The sequence below is a fragment of the Aphis gossypii genome, chromosome 3, assembly GCF_020184175.1.
Source record: "Aphis gossypii isolate Hap1 chromosome 3, ASM2018417v2, whole genome shotgun sequence".
NCBI classification, from domain to species: domain Eukaryota; kingdom Metazoa; phylum Arthropoda; class Insecta; order Hemiptera; family Aphididae; genus Aphis; species Aphis gossypii.
In genome coordinates this window covers 15128258-15151945 of record NC_065532.1, presented here as the reverse complement: position 1 = coordinate 15151945, position 23688 = coordinate 15128258, and the positions used below count along the sequence as shown (strand labels likewise).

General features: G+C 31.5%; 1 protein-coding gene across 2 annotated transcripts in view; it reads left to right on the top strand.

Moving 5' to 3' along the window:
* Positions 1-942: 942 nt before the first annotated feature.
* LOC114122668 (uncharacterized) overlaps positions 943-23688 on the top strand; it is a 45342-nt gene continuing 22596 nt past the window's right edge. The window contains exon 1 of one of the 2 annotated variants that reach the window (XM_027985399.2): positions 943-1465. In XM_027985399.2, coding sequence (XP_027841200.2) covers positions 1402-1465 — 64 coding nt within the window. In that variant the 5' untranslated portion in view covers positions 943-1401. The remainder of the gene's footprint in view (positions 1466-23688) is intronic. The other variant, XM_027985400.2, reaches the window with a different exon arrangement.

The window sequence follows — 23688 nt, the reverse complement described above, 5'->3', positions numbered from 1 at the left end:
AAATCCACCGTTGGCGAAAAAACTCCAAAGATCTCGACGACTGACACTGTTACTATATAGATATTAAAAAATATCTAAAAAACATAGGTACCTATACGAATATTGGCATATTGCACAATTACATTACCATACATAACTGCGTCTACGGTTCCGCCCTTGCTTGAGTCTATAATATAATATTATATTAGATTGTACATATAATTCAGGAACAATATATAATATCGCAGTATATTATCGAGATCGCGGATCTATATAACATAATAATAAATATATATAGTATATAATTCGGCGAAGTGTGTGTGAGCGGCTCTGATAGTTACAGTGTATACCTATATCGATCCGCCCTAGCAAAAACAATAAAATTGTATAATATATGTAATATACATGTAACAGGTATATTATATAGGTATACCAATTTACACGTATATATTCTGCAGATATTATGCGGACCGTGTGTAACCGGGTAAGGAGAATAAAATCACCCACCCATCCGAAACCTGCAACATTATTGTACACCTGAATATATGGTCTATATACTAATATCGCTGGAAAAAAAAAATAAATAAAAACATAACAAAAATAGGCGGCGAGATAAATGAAAGGTGCCGGGCGGTGCTGCAGTTTGTGTCGCACACAGTACAAGTCTTGTGCAAGTCGCACCGGGGCGCGTTCTCGTTTCCACTCAAATCGCACACACACACACACACACACACATACACATACAAATACACAGACGCACTAACACAAACAGACATTTACACACGTACACGCACACAACGGTCCGGCTGAATAAGAAAGTGACCCTCTCCTCTGTATAATATCTGCAGTGCGTATGCGGCGTCTCTCCTTCTCACTCGCGCTCTCTCTCTCTCTCCACCAGTCGTCTCACTCCCCAAACGACGGTGGCGACGGCGGCGTCGACGTCTCTCTCCCAACAGCGTCTGTGTCCATGTCCAATCTTCACTCTCGTGTGAACAGTAGTTTAGGACGAGTCGGCGCGAGTTTGTGATTAGAAAAAAATAATAATAATCGTTCGAATTTTTTTGTTTTTTTTTTCACCTTAACCGTAATTCGTATACTTAATATAAAGAATACAATACAATTATTAAATTATTTGACACGAGTGTTTTGGAAAAAAAAAAGATTTTTTTTTTAAATTTCGATCGGATTTTGTTTATTTTTTTTTTTTTTAATCACACGCGTTGTTCGCCCGAAAACTAAATGTCACTTGCGCACCGAGTGTACGGGTTTTCCAATAAAAGTCCGCCGGCCGCGCACCTATAGTGTAGTGGTTCACAGTCGAAAATATCGTCTAGCCGACATATCAACTGCAGGAGACAGCTATAATCGAACTTGCTTGCGTTGCGAAAATTCAACCCCGTCAGCGAGCGCGTGTCAACGATGACAGCCAGCCACAAGACCGCCGCCACCGTCGTCGTGCTGTTGCTGGCCTGTGTACTCCAAGGTATGTGTTTTCGGTTTTCTATTTTTTTATTATTATACCATTATACGAAGGATAATGAAATCCGAGATTTTTTAAATTAACGACAACTATACCAGTCGATCTTGTTTTTATGGGCGCAAAGACTAAAATCGAAAGTAATGTATAATAATGATAATATAAATACGATACATAGGAAAAGATGTTGCAATGGAAAGTGAAACGACGACGTGTGATACAGACCGAGTGCATGTACGCCGGCAATAATAACGGTGTTAACGGTGTTGCGGAGAGTATAATAAAATATAATAAAAATAGAGTAAAAACAACATTACAATATAAAATATATATATATTTTTAACGTAATGAGCCGTGGATAAAATATACACTGCGGGGGAAAGAAAGACACTTCCGTCACGCGGTTTCGATCCATTTATGAACGTCTCATTTACGGAAAATGATTTAAGAACGATTCGCAATCGTCATGTCTTTTAAACGATTTTCATTTATGTAATTATTGTCATAACGCGCACCGCGCAAGCACTCATCTCTCGCGCGGTGACTAATTATTATTATATGGCGTTAAAAATTCTGTGTAAAACATACAAACTAAATTACATTTTCAAAATCATATTCGCGTGAGTATATTATATTATAACGAAAATGTCACTGTAATGATAATAGAGTTATACCACCGCGTTGTGTTATTTATTCGAACACGATGATTTCACGATTTTAAAAAAAGAAAAAAAACCTATTTAAATTGCACATGTTAGATGTATATAGTGAAAGAAACAATACTATTGTTCACGGGATATATGTCCATTGCCCGTATAATATTATATTTCGATTCGTTGATAACTATATTTATTATTTTTTGGGTGTCATAACTCATAATCCAACGCTCATATTATATTATATATAGTCATATCCCGTGGAAAGTTTTGTACACTGCAGCGATGTATTGGGTTCCATTGTGTGGAATCGAAATTTGTGGTTTTTACTCCACCGCGATAGACACCTATACCTATTATATTATTTACTCGTTGAAAAACAAAAGTAATAAAACCAATGACGACGGCCGCGGCGTGAGTAAATTCGTTAGAGAAAAAAGTGAAAATTTTCGTCTGTTTTTTTTTTTTTGGTGAAATTAATTTTTTCTCGCCATATATTCTGATACAAATTTTGTATCGGAATGATGGACATTTCGTTTATATATAGTGCCAAGGGTAATCGGTCCCATTAAGGGAAGTAGGTATTAAAACAATAGACTCGTGCCTATATAGGTATACGCATAGGACCGCATCTGCTGCAGCTGAGAAAAATTGATTGTGTCATTAAACGGAATAGTTATTGTACGCGCAGTGTGATCTAAATACATCATAATATCAGTCAGTCACTCACGAGCACATAATATACACTATGCCTACTCATATATAATAATAAAACATCAAGGTTGTTAAATCATATATTAATGGGAATACATTATAATCAAACGCCTTGTCACGCGTGTCAACTATATAGCTTTACAATATATTATGAATTGTATAACATATTTTATAAACAATACATATTCTAATATCGTTAATTAAATACAATATAATATTATAATAGTATAATAATATATACTGTCATACTGGTCGGACACATCTCGTGACGAGCCAAACCTCGTGTCTTGTCGCCTGATATTCGTAACATATAGGTATAATATATTATTATTTCGTTTTCGATCGATTTTACGCGATGACATTTTATCGACGCGCCTGCATAATACATATATTATAATATAATATAATTTACTGTAAAATTACGCAAAAACCGGAGAATATATGGACTACTGTGTTACTCGTAAAAAACACAGCGAGGTGCATAGACTCGCCGTAGACGGCGTCCAGGATTGCGTACACACCTGCTGCTCCTTCTCCTCCGGCCCGAACGAAATATACGATGTATAGTAATACCGTGTTGTGCACAGCCACGGCGCTGCTGTGTAGATTTTGCATAATGTTATTCGAATACGCGTATTAACTTCACCCTTTCTGTAGCATTTCTTGTTTTTGTAAAATTAATCGATTAAGGAAAGACGTAAACGGGTATTATATTATGTACGATAATAGTGAAAATGTCACCTCGGAAGAACCGGTTGAACATTCCAATAAAGGTTGAAACCCGACGGCCGACCTTGAAGCATCATCGACGTTATAGTGCGCGGAAAAAAAAACAATCATGCGCTGAACTCGCATCGCTTACGATAATAGATTAAATAGGCAACGCTTAAAATCGTACGATGGGATTCTTTGTGCCATAAATTCGGATCGAGCTTAATTAATAATTATATAAGACTTTAAAACGTATGGGTACCTCCCGTCGAATCGTTTAAAATCCATTACAATTACACTTATCGCATAACACGCGAGTTATTAGTACACTCGCGTATGGAATTGTTAAAAACAAAAATTATGGCGCGGACCTTCGGCAAGTATAGTAATACGTTTGTACTAAAATAATGACTGAGCATATTATAATAATAACATGTTTACACCGAATTTATATAATAAAATCGTTTTTGATGTATCTACAATTATGATTGACAAGTTTGCGTGAATGAGTACCTACTTCGATAGCTATATTATATTAATAAAAAAACACGTGTAAGAAGTTCAATGGAGTTCATTCAGGATATCAAACAATAAATTATACACAATAATACAATAATACGGACGTACAACTATAGGTACAATTGAAATCTTTGACAAAAAAAAAAAAAAAACATACGCCAAGTTAAAAAATAACTTTCAATTGACTCTTATCACAATTTATTATGAATACAACTACAGTGAGCAAAAGGTTGAATTATTTCTTCGTTTTTATTTTTGCCGCTTCAAGAGCAAAAATAAACGTTCTAGAAACTCTGAAATCCACATTCCGCTAAATGTAAGTGTTCCTTGTTAACCAGTAACCGCCAGAATTCAACTTGTGATGACCACAAGAATGTTGGTATAACTTGCAGGTTCTTTGAACATTTTTCCGTGTACGATTAACTATTAAGTAGTAAGTACATTATTATATCTATTTAAAGAACAAATTGCGTTTTTTTTCTTTTATTATGATATAATGTGTACTGTGTAAATACTATAGTCTATAGGTACTTACATAAAGTTCATTAACAAGTTACGATTACGATTTTTTTTTTATTTTGGTTGGGATGTATGGCAAATATGTAATCATTTTCATTTTCCAAAACTACCTAACCCGTTACCGTAAAATAATATAGAATATAGAATATATTAATTATTATTCAATCATCAATTGACATCTAATTAAAAATTAGATTAAAATAAGGTTAGGTAGTATATTTCATAACTCGTAGTATACAGTATAGAGACAGAATTTAAATTATTAATGAAATTCATTATTTTATATTCACACGCGTATTTATTTATAGAATGAGGAAGTTAACAAAATAATTATAAAAAAAATGTTTGTATACCTAGGTAATATATTATGATCGAGTTGACTTGTCTTAAAATTCCCGCACATGTAACTGCGTTGCTGATTATTAGTATTTCATATTTAATTACTAATTAGGTTGTTATATTTTATTAACCTCCATGTAAAAAAATAATAATAATCACGTTGTTCAATAGTTGGTATATTTAATTTTTCTCAGTAACCTAAATCGTCTATGTAATAACTAAATAACAACACTATAAAATCCTACTTTCATACTAAAAAATAATAAACCGTTTCGCTGAAAAAATAATTTCTATTTTTAATTTACAAATTTTGTAATCGGAATTTTTTTCTTGTAAAACCAAATAAATATTTAAATTATATTATTCGTATAATTTAAAAATAATTGCATACATTGCATTGGTGCACTGTGCTCCGTGCAATAAACACGGTTAACTTTATAGCTACAGTGATATGATTTCAAATCAAATATTTCAAACAATCTTTGGTCGTTTCTATAGTATTTTGGTTATTTTTCCAGCCACGATCGTGTGTACATCGTGTCATATACTCGTATAATATGTCTTATTCTTCTGTAAGACGATTAATATCCCAAGGCCAACTAGAAGAATTTGTATCATTTTGTTCTTTATCGTGAATTAACTACTGTTTAATGATTTTGCTCGTCAAGTTCACCCGCAGCCTTAATTTCTCGTACGCCTAAATGATAATACACAGAAAAATATTATATGACGTTACCAGCTATTGTTAATTGATTAGGAAATGAAAAAAAAAGAACATTACAAGTGTGCGTGTGCTCCGTAACCGGTTACATATTAATGCGAGTGCGTTATACAACGAGGGTACTCCATATTTTTAACACAAATGCATACGGTGCGTGGGTGTAATTAGATCCCGAGAAATATAGCTATGGCCATTTCTTCACACAGACATAATATAACGTTAATATTATTGTATACAATATAATAATACGTGTACACTCGCGTTGTACAGCTATATTATATTGGCCATGAAAACAGTTGTACGAAGGTGAAAGCGTATGTGCGAAAAATCACAAACTGAATTACATTATATGACCGTGTTTGTCTAGGAATTTCTTTCGGCATATTGCAGCACGTAGAGCTATAATATAAGAAGAAAAAAAAGATTCTGATAAGGCTACTGGAGTATTATTATTGTGTAATATATATATATATATACGCACACACGTACAGTGTGTGTTGTCAGACTGGACTGCGAGAGAACGGAGAAGTAGAGTATATATAAAAAATAAATAAATAAAACGCGAACATTAAAATCGCCTGCAGGTGATCACGACCACAGGACTTTGCTCCAATTCCTGGGGCTGAGGCGTGGTCAAGGGTTCCGCCGAAACGTCGAGGTACACCGCCGCGGCTATACGTCTACCGTGTAGGTATATAATACTCGTGTGCATGACAAAACTTTTTATTTTTTATGTTTATCGACCGTCGCTGTTGCCATTTGGAAAGTCTTAATGAATAGACCATAATATATTATATTATAATATTATGTTATATTTTATTTACACGCTGTAAAACCAATAACTGTGTAGTATAATAATATTACATATTATATTATTACGCACGCATAGATTATAATAAAATAACACCACGCGTGCGACGACAAACCACTAGCATTGTCTAAATGTGTCTATATTGAGCTGTATATAATAGAACAATCCAACCCCGTCACTGTAATAGTATACATCTGGTATTCGCATAATATATAATATTATTATTGTAAATACCTACTGCAGTACTGTCATATATAGCAAAGACTGATGATGTTCGATGCGATGATATATATCCCTGCATAATCGCGTATGGGTTACGAAGATATATGATATCGAGGGGCTCAACTCGTGCGAGTGTATACTGTATAGGTATTCCTATTTAAATTTTGTCAAACGATGATGGTTTGACGACAAAAATCGACTAACAGTTAAAACGGATAAAAAATGTTTAACATCGTATACGGTTTTGTTCTCTCTACAGTCTGCAATCGGTTTTTTATATATTTGAATGTAAATTAGATAGGTACCTACTATCTGCAATAACGAAAAAATTAAAGAGGCGGAAAGTCAAGATTCCCAACAACCTATCCCAATCCTTATTCGATCGGTGCAATACTGAATTTTTAATAGTAATTTTAAGAATATTTGACCTACTCAAAGTAATTGAATACATAATTGTACATATTGTAAATAATTTATACTTTAAAATATTTAAATACCTATATTTAATTATATAACACGCGAATTTATATCATGATTCATAAATACAATTACTGCATAGTGCATTTGCAGTCGAGGGTTACATATGTAAAAAAAAATCAATAATTAACTTATTTATTCGTAATGATGATTACATAAGTGGACGCTATACTATAATTTCAATAAAAATGAGCGATCGTCGTGAAATGAGCCATTGCCCACCATAAGAGTCACGAAGTAATAAGCTATTTTTTATTAATTAATTATTTTTAAGGAATTCAATTTATTTGACAGTTGGTTTATTTGATGAATTGGAATAAACAGTCGTCAACTTCTATGTATGTATAATATTTTAAATACTTGTATTATGATTTATGTTTATTTATTACATTAGGGATGGACAACTCAAAATTAACAAATGGCAAATGGTCAGTAATTTTCATTTTTTTTTTTTTTGTTCTCCATATTCTCTGATAAAAATTCTTATACATTCGATAATTTGAAAACGAATACCTTAACGTGGTCGTGTTGCGCATAAAAAGGATACGTGGTCCGTCAATCGCTCATCCCTGATATTAAACAGTAATAATATTATATTAAACACGACAGCAACGGCTGTTGTGTTGTACACGTTGATCGTCATTTTGTCTTCATTAGCTGATTAACAGTCTATAAGGGTACGTATTATCATAATGTGCGATTATGAAATGCGATCACGTTTTCGAAAGAAAAAAACAAACAATGTGCGGGTACCTATCCGAAAAAAATCTTTTATTTAGAGCTTTCTCTCTATAGCGCGTCGAGCGTGATTATACGGTTTCGCGTGACGTCATTATAAATAAATGCCATGCCAATTGTGCGAGAAGACGGTACCGTGTTGATAAATATTATGTATTATTCAAAAATGATTAATGTCCCGTGTTAAAGGTCAAACATCTTATAACTTCATTATATACGTGCCCCGGATCGCACGAGTGTCATTTTCGCATGTCCTAAATATACGTATTTATAGATGTGTAATAATAATTTAATAGAATTGTACAAGTTATTATATCTTCGCGTAATCGATACAAAATATAAACTTTATAATAATAATAATATAATGCAATACCTATTACGTTTCTGCCGGATTAGTCGTCTTGTACCTTTCCACAACGGAACGACCCGTGCAGAACTTCAAGACCTCCTCCGGGTGGTCAACTATACAATGTAATAATATTATTATGTACCAATGGCCCGTTATCGTTTGAAATTTTTTGACGTATTATATTATGGTACGAGGTCGTGCCGCCGAACTTAAACCAAAATAATATAAAATATTATTGTATTGTTACTGTATCGTGTACATATATTAAAATAAGATCGCGACGGACGATATGCTAACTCGTACACGACAAATAATTAATCACAACGAGTATAATATTTCATTATCATTTTTTGTTTTTTTTTTTTTCAAAACGTTTGTTGGCACGTCATTCAAAATAGGTATTGGCTAATACAATATTCTACTAATGATTAATACATCACTGATTGTTCGTTATTTGGTATTGAATTTAATTGAATTTCTGACAGACTATTACGGTTCGAAATCTACTCTTAAGTTTTTAGATTTATATAGAAAACTGAATACTGCAGTGAATAATACACAGTAGTTTTGTATAAATATTAATTGTCCGTCCAGTTTAATCGTAAGATATAATATTATTATTGCTCATCTATACGAAATCGAAAATACCTACACAAATCCAACTGGCAAGGTCAAGAGTGTAGAATGAAATTATGGCACGCGTTTTTGCATATTATACATCCCATTAAATAATGTAAAAACATGACATACGTTTTAAGCCCCTTGTCGTGCGCCTACGGGCTACAGTCGAACACATTATTGCAGGTACTTGACGGGGGCGAAAAATAATAAATATAATACTCCTTACGATAGCCGCAACGAGATTTGTTAAATTGATGATACCTAAACCGTCGTGTTTTGCGTGGTTTGCAACCTTTCGTAAAAAGTCACGAAAATATGAAGTATTATGTATACAGTTAAAATATTATCGCATATGGTGCATGTAATTCAGTATTATGTTATTATTAGGTATCCATAATATATACGTAACCGTTAAACGATTCCCACTCGAACATCTAAATTAAAAAAAAAAAAAAAAAAAAAAAATGAATTTAGTCATAACCACAAACACTATACCTACACATGTGCAGTGCAGTACGTCCACGATATCCATCATATAACCAAATAAAAAAACACGGGAAACCGTAGGCATATAATAGACACCATGAGGGTACCTATATAATTTTCAAATTATATATTATAATAATATAAAGTAAAAATCCTGTAAAATCTATGTATATATAACGCGTCTGAAATAACAATAATAATAATAAGCACTCTAGCTGTATTTGATTATATTTACTGTATACCTACCGTATAATAAAATAATAATAATATAATACCATACCTACATAGCACACATTATTATGTAAACACACGATCGAAAATCGTAATTGACTGGCACCATCTGGAACTGGCCACAGACCAAACAATATAACGTAGTTAGCGAATAAAATCGTATATAATATATATTACATACCTACATATTGTGTTATATACCCTGCCCGCACGATCGCCGTGTATTCGTCTAATTTATTCTCGAGAAATTCGACATGACAAAAAAAAAAAATAATAATAATAATAAAAAACAAGTTTGATATGTTTTGTGCGATTGTGTAACGGATCCGGGAATCGAAAATTCTACAGCTGGCGACGAGACGTATGCGCGCGATTTAAAAAAAAAAAAAAAAAAGTACGAATAATAATGAATCGCTCGCGGAAACAAAACGGCAAACCCTCAGTGCATTTATTAACGTGGGCCGGCGAACACTGCACACTTTTAGGGATAAACGCGAAGTTTTCCGAGTTCAAACAACTCGCCGTGCAACGATGATGTGTATACAACACTCGTACACGCCGTGTAGAAGAGGTATAGGTAATATAATAATAATAATAATATATGTATATACGTTCCCGTCGGGTCGAGATCAACGACCTAACGAGTGGGCGTCATAACGTAGTAATAATAATCATAATAATAATAAAAATAATATTAAAAAAAATAAAAATACAAACGCGCACAACCTGCGCACGACAACTACTGCGTAAAGGTCGCGTGCGTGTGTTTTATTGATAGATACGTATAATTTTTACTCAGACATCATATTATAGTATTAGGTACATAATATACATTCACGTACGCGAGTTTTACATACATATTTTGCTGCTGTATGGAAATACGAACGCGATCTAATCGGCTCTGCCGGACGGACGACAAGGAACCATCGGGCGACAAGAGCAGCAGTAGTATATACTCGCAAATTGTACGTATCGCGTATATATTAATATTATAATATTATATAATATTATTCACCGTGTACCTTTACATACGCCCGTACGGGTCGAGCCAAGATCTAGATCTCTGGAGCGCTCCTATTTTTGTGCGCGGGTTGAATTTTAAAATCGCGTATTATCCGATTGCATTTTCAAAAACTCAGAATCTATTTTCCCGAGTTTTTTTTCCGTCCAAATCGTCGTATTGCGGTCAAATATATACCAATATGATTTTATAGAGAGGGTATGCTAGTGATTTGGAGAATTAAATATTTTGTACATGTAGGTATTGAACATTGCTTTGTCTTACAATAAATCACTGCGATAACTCGCCGTTTTTTTTTTTTTGTATTCGTTTAGCTTTTTTTTTTTGTATAATCAGAACGTTATCCACCCACTATATAATTTTTTGCGTATATATATTTATGATTTTTGCGTCACTAATCTAATAATTTGTAAACGAGGAGTGACTCGAGCCACCCACGAGTGTGTCTGATAAGCGGAAAAAGTGCGTAGTACGAAATTTCGTAAAAAAACCTGGGATCGGCTATTGCGATCGGTAATTTTTGTTTTTTATATTAATATTATTATAATTATTGCAGTTGTTGTATAACATAGAATGTATTTATAAGGTCCGCGTTGGTACCATATTAATACGACACCCTTTCAAGCGAATGCTCGCTTCGTATTATACCTAATAATAATATTATTATGTTTATGTTATGACATGTATGCAAATATAATAATAATAATTATACCATGTGCCAATACGCTTATTAGGACTTGTGCACTGCAGTTAAATATAAACGCGTTGACCGGAATTATTGCTCTGTATTAGACACTTGTCACGTACCAACGAACGTTATACTATCTATACGGCTATAATCTAATACGTAACGTACTCAGACGATATTATTATTATTATTATGTAAATCAATGATTTTTGACCGTACAGTAAAATATGACATAATAATAATATAATAATATAATACTGTACGAGTAATAGTAATATACGTATGGATACACGTACTAATTCTATATTATGCATATAGGATAATACGTTATATTGTTATACTAATGTAAAAAGTGGATGACTTTTTGGTGATATTTTCTTGAGTTTTAGGAGGAAACAGTATACGTATGAGTGTATATTGCAATTGTATTTTTGATCGGGTGCACTACAGTTTTTTGTACCCTTCACTTAATTTAACTCTTACATAAAGCGTGTAACTATGTTTATTTATAGTGTTTTAATATATACTTATCGAAAACATTGGTTACATCTTACATGTACTGTGTACTTATACGTATATTATAACTATAGCTATTAGTAATAAAAAATGTTTATATTTTGTATATTGTATAATAATATTAAATAATGGACGGATAGCGCATAATATATTTTAATAACGATATATGAGAGGTGAGAAACAAGGACAGCTGGAAATATAAGACGTAAGTTCTTGTATCGCGTATAATATTTATCTTCTTTGCAAAAACATTATTATATTCATATTTGTTAATACATTATTAATTTATGCGTGATGAGTGTTTCGGCGTTTCTGACGGATTTAAGACCAATAAAATAATATTTTATTTTAATATACATACGATGAAATTCAATAATTTAAAAATGCGATATTCCTAATACCCGTCGTACTATTATATAATATTATTATATATTGTACCATATTATCTGCTTGTGTGCTGTTGGTCGATCAATGCAATGCACACATATTTTTAATAAAAAGCGACCGTGTTATTTTTCTTATTTTCAACCGCATTATTCAATTTTACTAGTATGTAAGAACAAAATGTATAAATTCAATATCTATATAGTCTATTATAAGTAAACATGAATTCTCATAACGCGTACGATATGCATAATCACGCAGAGGAGACTATAATTTTATGATTATTATTTATTAATACTGGCTATTAAATTCAGTGTCCGGGTAAGTAAATAATTTTAAAATATGGATAGGTATACTACTTAAAAGTTAAAACTAAAACATGCAAATAAGTATTTATTGTTTTTGATTTGTTATTGAACCCGGAACACTATTAATTCATAAAAGATAAACTTGTCCAATCATATAGGTATAGATGATATTTAAATAAATATGGATTACACGGAGCGTAACGATTTTTCATTAAACAAGTGAGCTGGTCTGGCCATTCTAGCATAAAGTAGTGGAAACTAATGAGTAACCTGGGTAATCATTTCACATTTTTTATTATTTTTTTTTTTTTTATGAAGAATATATTATACAATCTATATAAATAAAAAAATAATGACAACAACCACATACCTACGTGATAAAGTAATTGGACAGTATCATTAAATAAACTTAAATATATTAATCATAAAATTTTTTACAAACATTTGATGATCAAAATAAATTCATAAAACAAAAAAATATATAGTTAGATTCTTCATTTCCCGCGTAGGTCCTGAGTTGTTTTGGTTGGTTGTAGACAGTTGTAATTAATTTTATTTATTAAAAACCATAGTGAATTTAATGCATTTTGAATACATCTAATAACAGGATTGTATAGTTATTTTTAGTACCATACCTGAATTTAGAAACAAAACGTTCTCGGTATCATAAAACATTTAAAAGATTGTTGTCTGTCGACTACATATATTGTCTTAAAAAGTTTTATATAGTATAAAAAAAAATCGTTTTCTCGAAAAATCTTTATTTAGCATAATAAGTTACTATTTATTTTATTCATTACTATTATTTTATCAGATCTTATAATGCACCAAATGAAAAACATGCATGATTTATCTAATATTATTAACAAGTCCATTTTTATTTATTTTTCGGTATATGAACAATTTATATTTAATTAATTTAAAGCACGAACACGATTAATTTTATTAAATCGTTTAACATTGCACTCATAAAAGGCCCGTTCAAAAATATCTTTCTAATTATTTAAATGTTACATTATATAAGCACTTGACTTATAACTGGTTACACCCATATTACATTTAATTTTCATTCTGATGTAGTGCATAATATTGCCTTATCACTATGATACTGTAGATACGTACCACTTAAACTAACTGCAGGTAAATATAATATTACATGTATCTATTATTAGTGCAAATGATTGATAGACAAATGTAACATGTCTATAATCATTAACAAATAAAAATGATTAATATGTCTTGTCATTAAAATATCAATTAAGTTTCCCTTTATTCATGTATAACAATATCATTGAAATGCTTCAGTACAATATAACGATAAATATACCTTAACAATTAGAAATAAGTTCTAGTAACTGTTCAATGAACTATATTGCTTAAATAACTGTGACTAATATCATATATCGACGGTCGAGTGTTGTTTATTAATTATTTTTTAGAATAACATTTTTAATTATATTAGTGTTAACTATTATTAGCCTTACTGTATTACTCGATTAGTACTGTGCTACTTTGACATTTTTCATTTGTATATTATATTGTGTTAACATATTTTAACACCTCCCAGTGAATGATTTCTGACCTATTACTTAACAATACGACGTCCTATATCTGGTGTGAATACACAAGACGTAACGTTGTAAAGTGTTTTAAACAAACGAGTTTTTATTTAAAAATCGTACCGCAAGTTAATGCTGTGTACGGTTTACGAAGTAGCAATATCAAAAAAAAAAAAACTTATTTCACAAAAAATATTTTTAAAAAATATAAACTATTATTCAATGAAAAACAATTTATGATTTCTATAAACATTAATACCATTATAGAAATACCTGACCATGTTCGGATTACGTATAGAGCAGTGTAAAAATAATAATGAAATAATTTGTCGGTCGGTGGATAATAAATTATAATTGGTGGGAAATTAAAATCTTAAATTTTACGTAATACTTACAATAATTACACGAGGAAATACCGTATAAGTACTTAAATAAATTATAACACGGGTTTTGTTGTACGTGTTAACGTAATCAAATTATTCGCTTTTAAATATTATAATTTATGGAAAATAATATTAATGTTCCGTTTAATCCATAAAAAAAAAAAATCATCACAACCAACGATGATGATGTAACCCGACTTATGAATATAATATAACGTGATCTGAATAACATATTTTTTAAATTTATTAGACTTGAGTCGTTTTTTGATTATTGAAAATATTTAAAATGTCTTGAAAAAATGTATACATGTAATCATTACAACGATGGATTCTTATATGCGTATTATGACCTATCGATGATTCTCCTTATATCTAGGCCAAAAGGTAGCTGGCACAGATATATATATATATATATTATGTAGGTGTATTATTTGTAGATAGTAGATACTATACAATATATGACTGTAAGTACTGTATCTACTACACGTGTATAATATTATGATAGGTATTATTGTGATACTCGGCATAGCTACCTCCATAAGTCAATACTTATATTATATTATTATTATTACTTCCACGACTAAGGTGGCGGCGTCGTCAGTTCGCGTCCTCAAACAATGAGCACACAATATACATATTACCATTGAGTATATTATATTACGATATAAATATATATATATATATGTATACCTATTCGATGATATTACTTCTCGTGAATTGTTATCGAGAATACGAATATTGTTGTGTGGACGGTATGTTTTAACAATTCGATGGCTGTGTACTACATATTTTTTATTATTATATTATAATAATATAATCAACGGCACAACGCGATTGTCGATGTGCACGGCGACGTTCAGCGATAATTAAAAGCCGATTATTGGTGCGTTTTCACACGGTCTAATTCGCCACCGCTCGTCAATCGTTATATTATTATTATTATTATTATTATGACTAATGACTATTCTATCCGACTATTGTATACTATATGTGTATCGGCACACGCGTGATGATGTCTCCAATCGGCCGACACGCGTGTATATACCATATATAGAAGGTATATTAATATAAAAATATATATACTACAATGAATAATATAATAGGCGAGAACATGTGTCAAACCGAGTCTAGGACGTATAATAAATACTTATATGTATATACGATAATATTATGTTATAGCCGTCAGAATGCAACTCGTATCGACGGTAATGGAAATCGCCACATCGCCTGTGTGTTATGATTAAAAATAATAAAAAAAAAAAGACTCACGAGAAGATGAAAAAAAATAGCATTGCTATAATACCAATGACAAATTGAATAGGTATAGTTGATTACAATAATATAAATCGAAATGGTTCCTATACAGACGACGATGACGACTATTCGGCGATGAAGAACGCGCATGATGTGACGTTTGTTGCACTGTCATTCAAAAACGATATTATATTATATTATATTATTATATTATACCTTTTGCCGGGGACCTACCGCATTTTTAGTATAATATTATACGCAGTCATTGTATTCCACTAATTTAAAACAGCAATCTATATCTCGTACGTGAAAAATATCAAAAGGGTATCACTGCAGCTATTATACAATAATAGACGCGTACCTATGTGCGTTAATTGGTTTTGGAATTGACAGACGAATGCCAAGGACGGTACAAAACCTTTGGTATTAAGTCACGCATATTCACATTTCGCGTATATTATATAAATGCAACTGAGATAATCGGTTGGAAAATAAGATACAGAGGTATTTAACTCACCTCCCAAAACGGATAATTAAATTCTATATATATGTCGCATTATCACAGTGTATAAAAAAGTAAAAAATTATTGAATTTTGTCATTCAATAGTTATAAGTAGATGGTATTATATTATCTATGTAGTTTATATTTATAAAGCCCTCTCTCTGCCTATTTGGATCTAAGAAATTGTATAACAATCCAAATTTAATAATATTAAAATATTTCTAAAATTCTAAGCATATAAATTAAAACCTTATTTGCGGATTTGCCATAGGTACTTGAATTAATTAATTATTGACATATGATAAGTCAATTGGAATAAAATTACACAATTCTTTGTACAATGTGCCTTAAAGCACTCATCAATGTAATGTAATTATATTATAATAATTAATAAATCAATGAGAGAATCTCTAAAAATTCCGATTGAATTTCACTATGTAGGTATATAAATATAGGAAATGTTTCATATATATATATAATATATACTAATAACTTAAAGGTCTTTGAAACTATAGCTTAAAATAATTAAAACAACATTAACTTTAATACATTTACGTATACATTTTTTTTAAATATTAAGATGACTTTTGTGTTTTATAGAAATAATTATGAACATAAAATATGAATATTTTAAGTCTAATTCCGAATATAGATCATCTATATCTGTAGATCTATGAAAACGTTATGTAAGGTATAAGTAACATATTTTCTCTGTAGAAAATTTTATTCAAACGTGCATTGTTTAGAGAAACTTAATTTAAATAAACTAAGCAGTGAACGTACATTTAGTGGGTATAATCTTTTAAATCAAAATTAAATATCTAATGACCATGTAAGTAAATGTGTGTGTGCTGTATGTAAATAATTTAAGAAATATATTTTAATTTAATTATTTGAAGATTTAGATCAGACTGTTGAATAATATATGATTTTTTTTTTTAAAATACATCATCAGTGTATAGGTAATAGAAGTCTTTAAATGACTGAAATGTGAAGTATGTATTAAAATAATATTGTCGTTTTTAGCAAACGAATAATAATCTCGGAAAGTCGTAATAATATTTCGTAATCTTATTATTTTTAACACATCGTCCGCATGCATAATATTATTATTTTCTGAAAATTTCTATTACCTATATCAAATTCAAACGATAATTGTATGTATTTATGGTGAACCTACGATAAAAATGTATTTGATTTTCAAAGATGAATTTTACCACGGTCAATAATAAATTAGTTATGATTATAAAATTAGTTATATGATTAGGTATAGTCAAAAATCTGAAAATGTTTGTTAAAATATTCATAAGTATGACCCCTGTCCAATGGCATACGTTGTGCTCGGTTCGTGTGCAAGAGATTGAACCAATTGTTACGTAATAATGTGATGCATCGGCGCACAACATCACTCGGCTCAACGGTATGACGATGATGGAGAAACACATTCACAACACTCGTGATGTACGTTTATTATTTTAGAAGTCAAACAATATAATATTATAATATTATATTGTAATTATTAAAACAGTTTCGATGGTTCGAAATCGATTCAAATTCAGATGACAATGTGGCGTGGAGGATACCTTCAAAAAAAAAAAAAAACGAAGTTACGATCATAAAATAATACACAAAGGATTATGTGGTATAAGACAATCAAACCGAACAGTTGTAATAATAATAATAATTTATTATAGGTACCTACGTATGTAAGAGACGAGGTTTTCGAGTGGTTCACAATAATAATTGCGTCGTATTAATAATATAATTGTTGAAAACGGATCACGAGACGTTCGCTTTACATAACCGATGAGAAACCCGATAGCACACACACACGCGTAGACCAAAGAGACTTAAACGGACAGATGGACGGACACGGCGCGGACGCACACACAGACTTCAGAGCGCGCGCTTTCACCACGTGACTTCTTTGCCAAACCGCGTCGTGAATTGAAACCATTAAGCTCAGTTTTTTTTTTTTTTATTATTATTTCAATTTCATGCGCCCAATAATTAGTATTTCGTCCCACGATCCATTTGTTATTACGACCGTGTGTATATTATATATATAATACCTGTGTATATGTACATAACAAACGTCCGTTGGCTAAAATCGCCTTCCTGTGTATGTCAACATCATGTACGATTTTTAATTACGATTACGCTTCGCCGGGTTAACAATATTAAATATGGCTAAGTCGTGTCTTTGCCAAAGAGAAAATCGATTTTATTTTTAAAATGTCTCGTATATTAATTGGGTAGGTATCTATTAAGCGATTACTATTATATATAGTCGTCGTTGAACAAAGCCGGATTCAAGTTTGTCGATAATGATTTCGAACATTCAGATAGGTACCTATAACTAATTAATCAAACGAACGCAATCGGAAAACCTTTGTGAAATAAATTTTCCACAAAAATTTAAACAAATTACACATCTATATACCTACAATTTAAACATATAGGTACGTTATATTATATCATTATTTATTTTTTAGAATTTCACAACTATTGAACTCTCGAAAATAATATAAAGTCCGTAAATATTGACACATCGGAGCGTTTAGACATATTTCGTGATAGTACGATAGTGTAACATACGGTTTACGTCGTTTACGATCACTTGTTTTCTACGCGCCGAGTTGCAAAACAGTCCCTGCGGTCTTCATGCTTTTACTTATAATAAGTGTAATTTGATGAAAATAATGTTCACAAACATTACTTTATTATGTATATGTATATATATTGTAGCACAATATATAATTGTGTTCACTGTTAAGTCCCAAGGATTCCGATTTTTAATGGCTCCGCGAGATCCGTGCGCCGTAAAATTTTGCACTGTCAGTTCACTAACAGCCAACGCTAATGTATAGTGCTAGTGCATAATTTATTATTTCAATAACGAAGATTTAGCGTTTTCACAAAAATCTGTTGATTACCAGCAACTTAAAACTTATTTTAATATTCTAATGCATTTGCATCATTTTAAATAATCGAAATCAATAATATAAAAACGTAACATATTTTTGTAAATCATTATCAATCATCGCACACGTGTTATTTTTTTTCTTATGTACTTAATCTATTCTGTATAGGATTTATACCAAACAAGAGTGAAACAGAAAGAGCCAAATATCAATCCCTTTTCTCTTTTGTTTAACATCAAATATATTTGTAATCGCTAATTACTATAATTAATTTGTTTTACTCGTAAACGTTTGACGCTTAAACTTGCTTAACATTTTTAAACGACTAATGATGATTGAAAATACTGTAGAATAAAATTCCTTATAACAAGTACAAGTACATTCTTAGGAGGACACAAACAAAATAAAATTGCCTCGGGCCACATTAAATAAAAATGTAACTATTGTTTACAAGATTAACGAGCGTAGACTAATTAAATATTCGTTCGGAACAGATAGATGAACATTTAACCTATTACATTTTACATATAGTAAATACAAATATATTATAACAGCCCGCGAGGCAGTTATAATACCTAACAAATAGCCCAAATGGGTATATACCAAGAAAACACTTAAACTTTCTAAAAGTATAGCAACTATTTATTCAATAATAATACCGTTTAGTCTATTTATAATCAATACAAGGGCACGTAATTCTATAATATTATTTTTTGTATATAAACGTTTCAGTAATAAAACGAATAAATAAATCATAAATAAAACAAAAGTATGTTAAAATTATACACAAGAACGGCAAAAATATGAAAAATAATATTTTTTTTTTATTTCCAAGACATGGAAAAAGTTTTTATAATAGTACCTATATAATATTTCTTTTAAATAGAATTAGCCTATAATATTTTTAACTTATTAAAGAAATTTATAGTATTTATTTATTTTTTAAATTATTATGCTATCACAAATACAATAACTATATGGCTTGCAGTTACTGTAATAACTAATAAGTAAATATGCATTATTATAAGAGAAAAAAATTAGTATACTAGTATAACAGGTTAGATTGATAAAGTTGTACGATTTTGAAAGTTTCAAGAAATCAAAGAAGTGTTGTATATTTTGTTCGTCCAGTATAATACTCCGGTCTCAGTGCTTCGTACAGATCGTCTGGAACTTTTTGTTTTCTGCAATGTTCTGTTTAGGTATTTTTAACGCGCGTTGTTTGTTTGATGTGTGTTCATTGAATATATTTTATACAATACCTATACTGTGACATTATAATCGCATAATGGTAGATATCTATACTATCAGCGGCATTAAAGTCTACGACGGGCGTCTCCAAAATAAAATATTTAGTCATGATAATATTGTATAGACTAACCCAATACGATAATAATAATAAAGACCATTTAAAATAATCGTAATTATTAATATCGGTCTGCGGCAATCGTTGCGGAATCGACAAAGCGACTGTCGGGCTTTAAGCTAATATTATTTTACTATTATTACGTGTCGGCGTTAGACGGCGGCGGTAAATCGACCGTATCGAAAACCAAAGAAATCCGCGTTCGGGTCGTACCTATATAGCGACCGCGCGCGTGCGACACCACCGCTGCGCCGATGGGAAATAACACTCGGCTGAGCATTTCAAGAATGCTGCTAATCGTTTAACCTCGACTGCACGCAGTCAGCGGAATGAACCGCGGCAGTGGCCCACGCATAGGTATACCTATAATATACAGTCCTACGACTTGTAAATATAATTCTATGCAAACGTATATATACCAGATCTCTGTGGCTGTGTACAATATATATTTATATATATATAATATATAATATTGCCACATCGTTATTGTTTCGACTATTGTTGTTGTTGTTATTATCACGATATAACGTTATCTTCCGATCGGCCGCGGAGTATTCGAAAAGAAAATATTAATATTATATGTTGTGTACATAATGTAGTATATGTACGTATATGTATACCCGACTTTGATTCGTGGAAAAAATTAACGAAACATCCTCAAGGATCTCATTTACATCGATATTATTTCTCATGTCTATCTACCTATTCTATTCGACATAACGTTTTAAACTCGCACTAAATCGAACGTGTGCTGATCATATATCGAAATCGTCCGTATTTTTAACTACCTATATCAAGTCGATGCTGATTATTACTTCAATTTTTTTTAACTAAAATTAAATTTGACTGTTACAAAGCCTTAGGTTTCAACGGTTTCATTCGTCGACATAGTGCTGGTTTAAAAAAAAAACACGCTTTAAAACTCGTTATAATTCTTTAGTACCTATTATTATATATTATGTTTATGAATATGATGACTCAATTATACACCTAATACGGTATTAAATTAAAATTTCAAAAAATTCCAGAAAGATTCTTACGATTCCCTTCGTTCGGTATATCGCCTGCAGATAATATGACGTACCTAAAAAATATTTTCCAAAATCACAGAGACATTGAACGTGTGAAACGCTCTCAAAATATGTATACCTATTTGCTCCAGACACATTATATATACTCGTTATTCACCACATACAACACTCACGAACGAATAGAAATTACATAGGCACTAAATGGTACGTACTACTACGGAATATCTGCATACATAATAGGCGACCGCGACTGGAGTCCGTGCCGAATGCCGATCACAAGCTCGCACGCAATCCTCAATCAACATAATATATATATATAGTATACACAGATAGTGTTAAAATGATTGTACCTACATCTATAATATATCGTACGTATGTATGTATATAAAACAAACGTATTATGTATATGTGTATATAATAAAAAACGTACGTTATTATTATTACCCATATGTCGGGTACACGTATACGACGTGTTTTGACGACCTGCAGTATATATACCGCCTAAATAGGATACCGGTCGCGCGCGCGCGCGCGCGTATTACGAGTATAGATGTATCTGGTATAATATATATTTATATAGATGCATATAATGTGTAATAGGTAATAAGTAGGTACCTATACATAATAATGTTATAAAATACGCGAACACGTATACACAGGCACCCGCCCCTTTAAGACGCGGTTCACCTTGCCAAAGTATATAATATTATAAATACATACGCCGACTGTACCTGCGCCCGGGTACACGCACACATTTACATACGTATGTATATTATAACGTGTGACGTAAATATACGTATATATTCGCTATCTGCCGGGCTGGTTACCCGCTTATTATACCCATCATCGTGGTACCTGTTATGATATACATCACGCTCGTATAAAATATAATTTTTTGTATTAATATTATGACACCGTCTGCGTGTCTATAATGTATATGTTATAAATACATAATATGATTTCTGTGTATAAATCCTATATCGTACAACGAGAGCACCACTATACGTAATAAAGATGCCTATATAATATATAGTGCAAGATGCGCCGTGTGATGGCATTATGGCAAACCAATTCTGTCCGTCCGTCCGTCTCTCTCTCTCTCTCTTGTCTCGCAGCGTTATTGCAGTATAGACTATATAGTTATATAATAATGTTAATAAAATAATATTAATAATATAAATCTGACCCAGATACGTGATCAATTAGTGGTTTTTAGCCGGCCGCTAAACATGAAAAAACGAAAACGAAAACATCCAACAACAACAATATATAATTTAAACTAGCGCGTGCCCGCTCAACCCCTTCGAATAACCCTGATCCGTCGGTCGCCACTCGAAATAACTCGAACGTTTTCAATAATAATATAATATACCTATTACGTATATGTAATAATAATAATAACAGTAGGTAGGTAGGTTGTCATGTTGTTGTTATTATTATTATTATATACTAGCTAGTAGGCCACGTGAGACCGGTGCGATATCGGTCTCGCGACGAAAGCGCACGCGACAATGGGTTAATCGTCGAGGTCGCACACGACCTTCGGAGTCGTCGCCCCGACCGATATTTGACGACGTGTCGCCGTCGCATTGTTTTTACAGGCGGTTTCCACAATGACATACGTGCCGAGCGGACAGATCTCTACCATATATGCATATTATAATCATATTTGTATAATATATTATTATTATTTTACGAGATAATTAACGCCCACGGCGATGGTCACTATGCTGAGCAGCTGTAACGTATATAATATATTATAATATATAGTGCAAGTGTCCTACATTAATTTCACGTGTTCGTTAAAAAATTACATACATGTATTCAACACGATTATTATCGATGGCCGTCAGTGTCCGAACTGATCGCAACACACGTAATAATGAACTATAGTCATTGCTGAGCAAGGTTTATAATATTATTATCACCTAATTATACATATAGGTCTTAATAAAGTGTGATGTATTTGATATCTTACACGAGCGATGCAGATCGTAATATATCACAGCTACTCCGTATAGTTAAATGAGTATACTTTTTAAAAATATATTCAAATCACGATACAAGTTTAACGCACGGATAAGTACACATATACGCCTATATAAACTTTCAAATTGCAATTTCGTTTATGGGTATCCACTTATTATATCTCTATTGATGTTCCTATAAGATTAAACC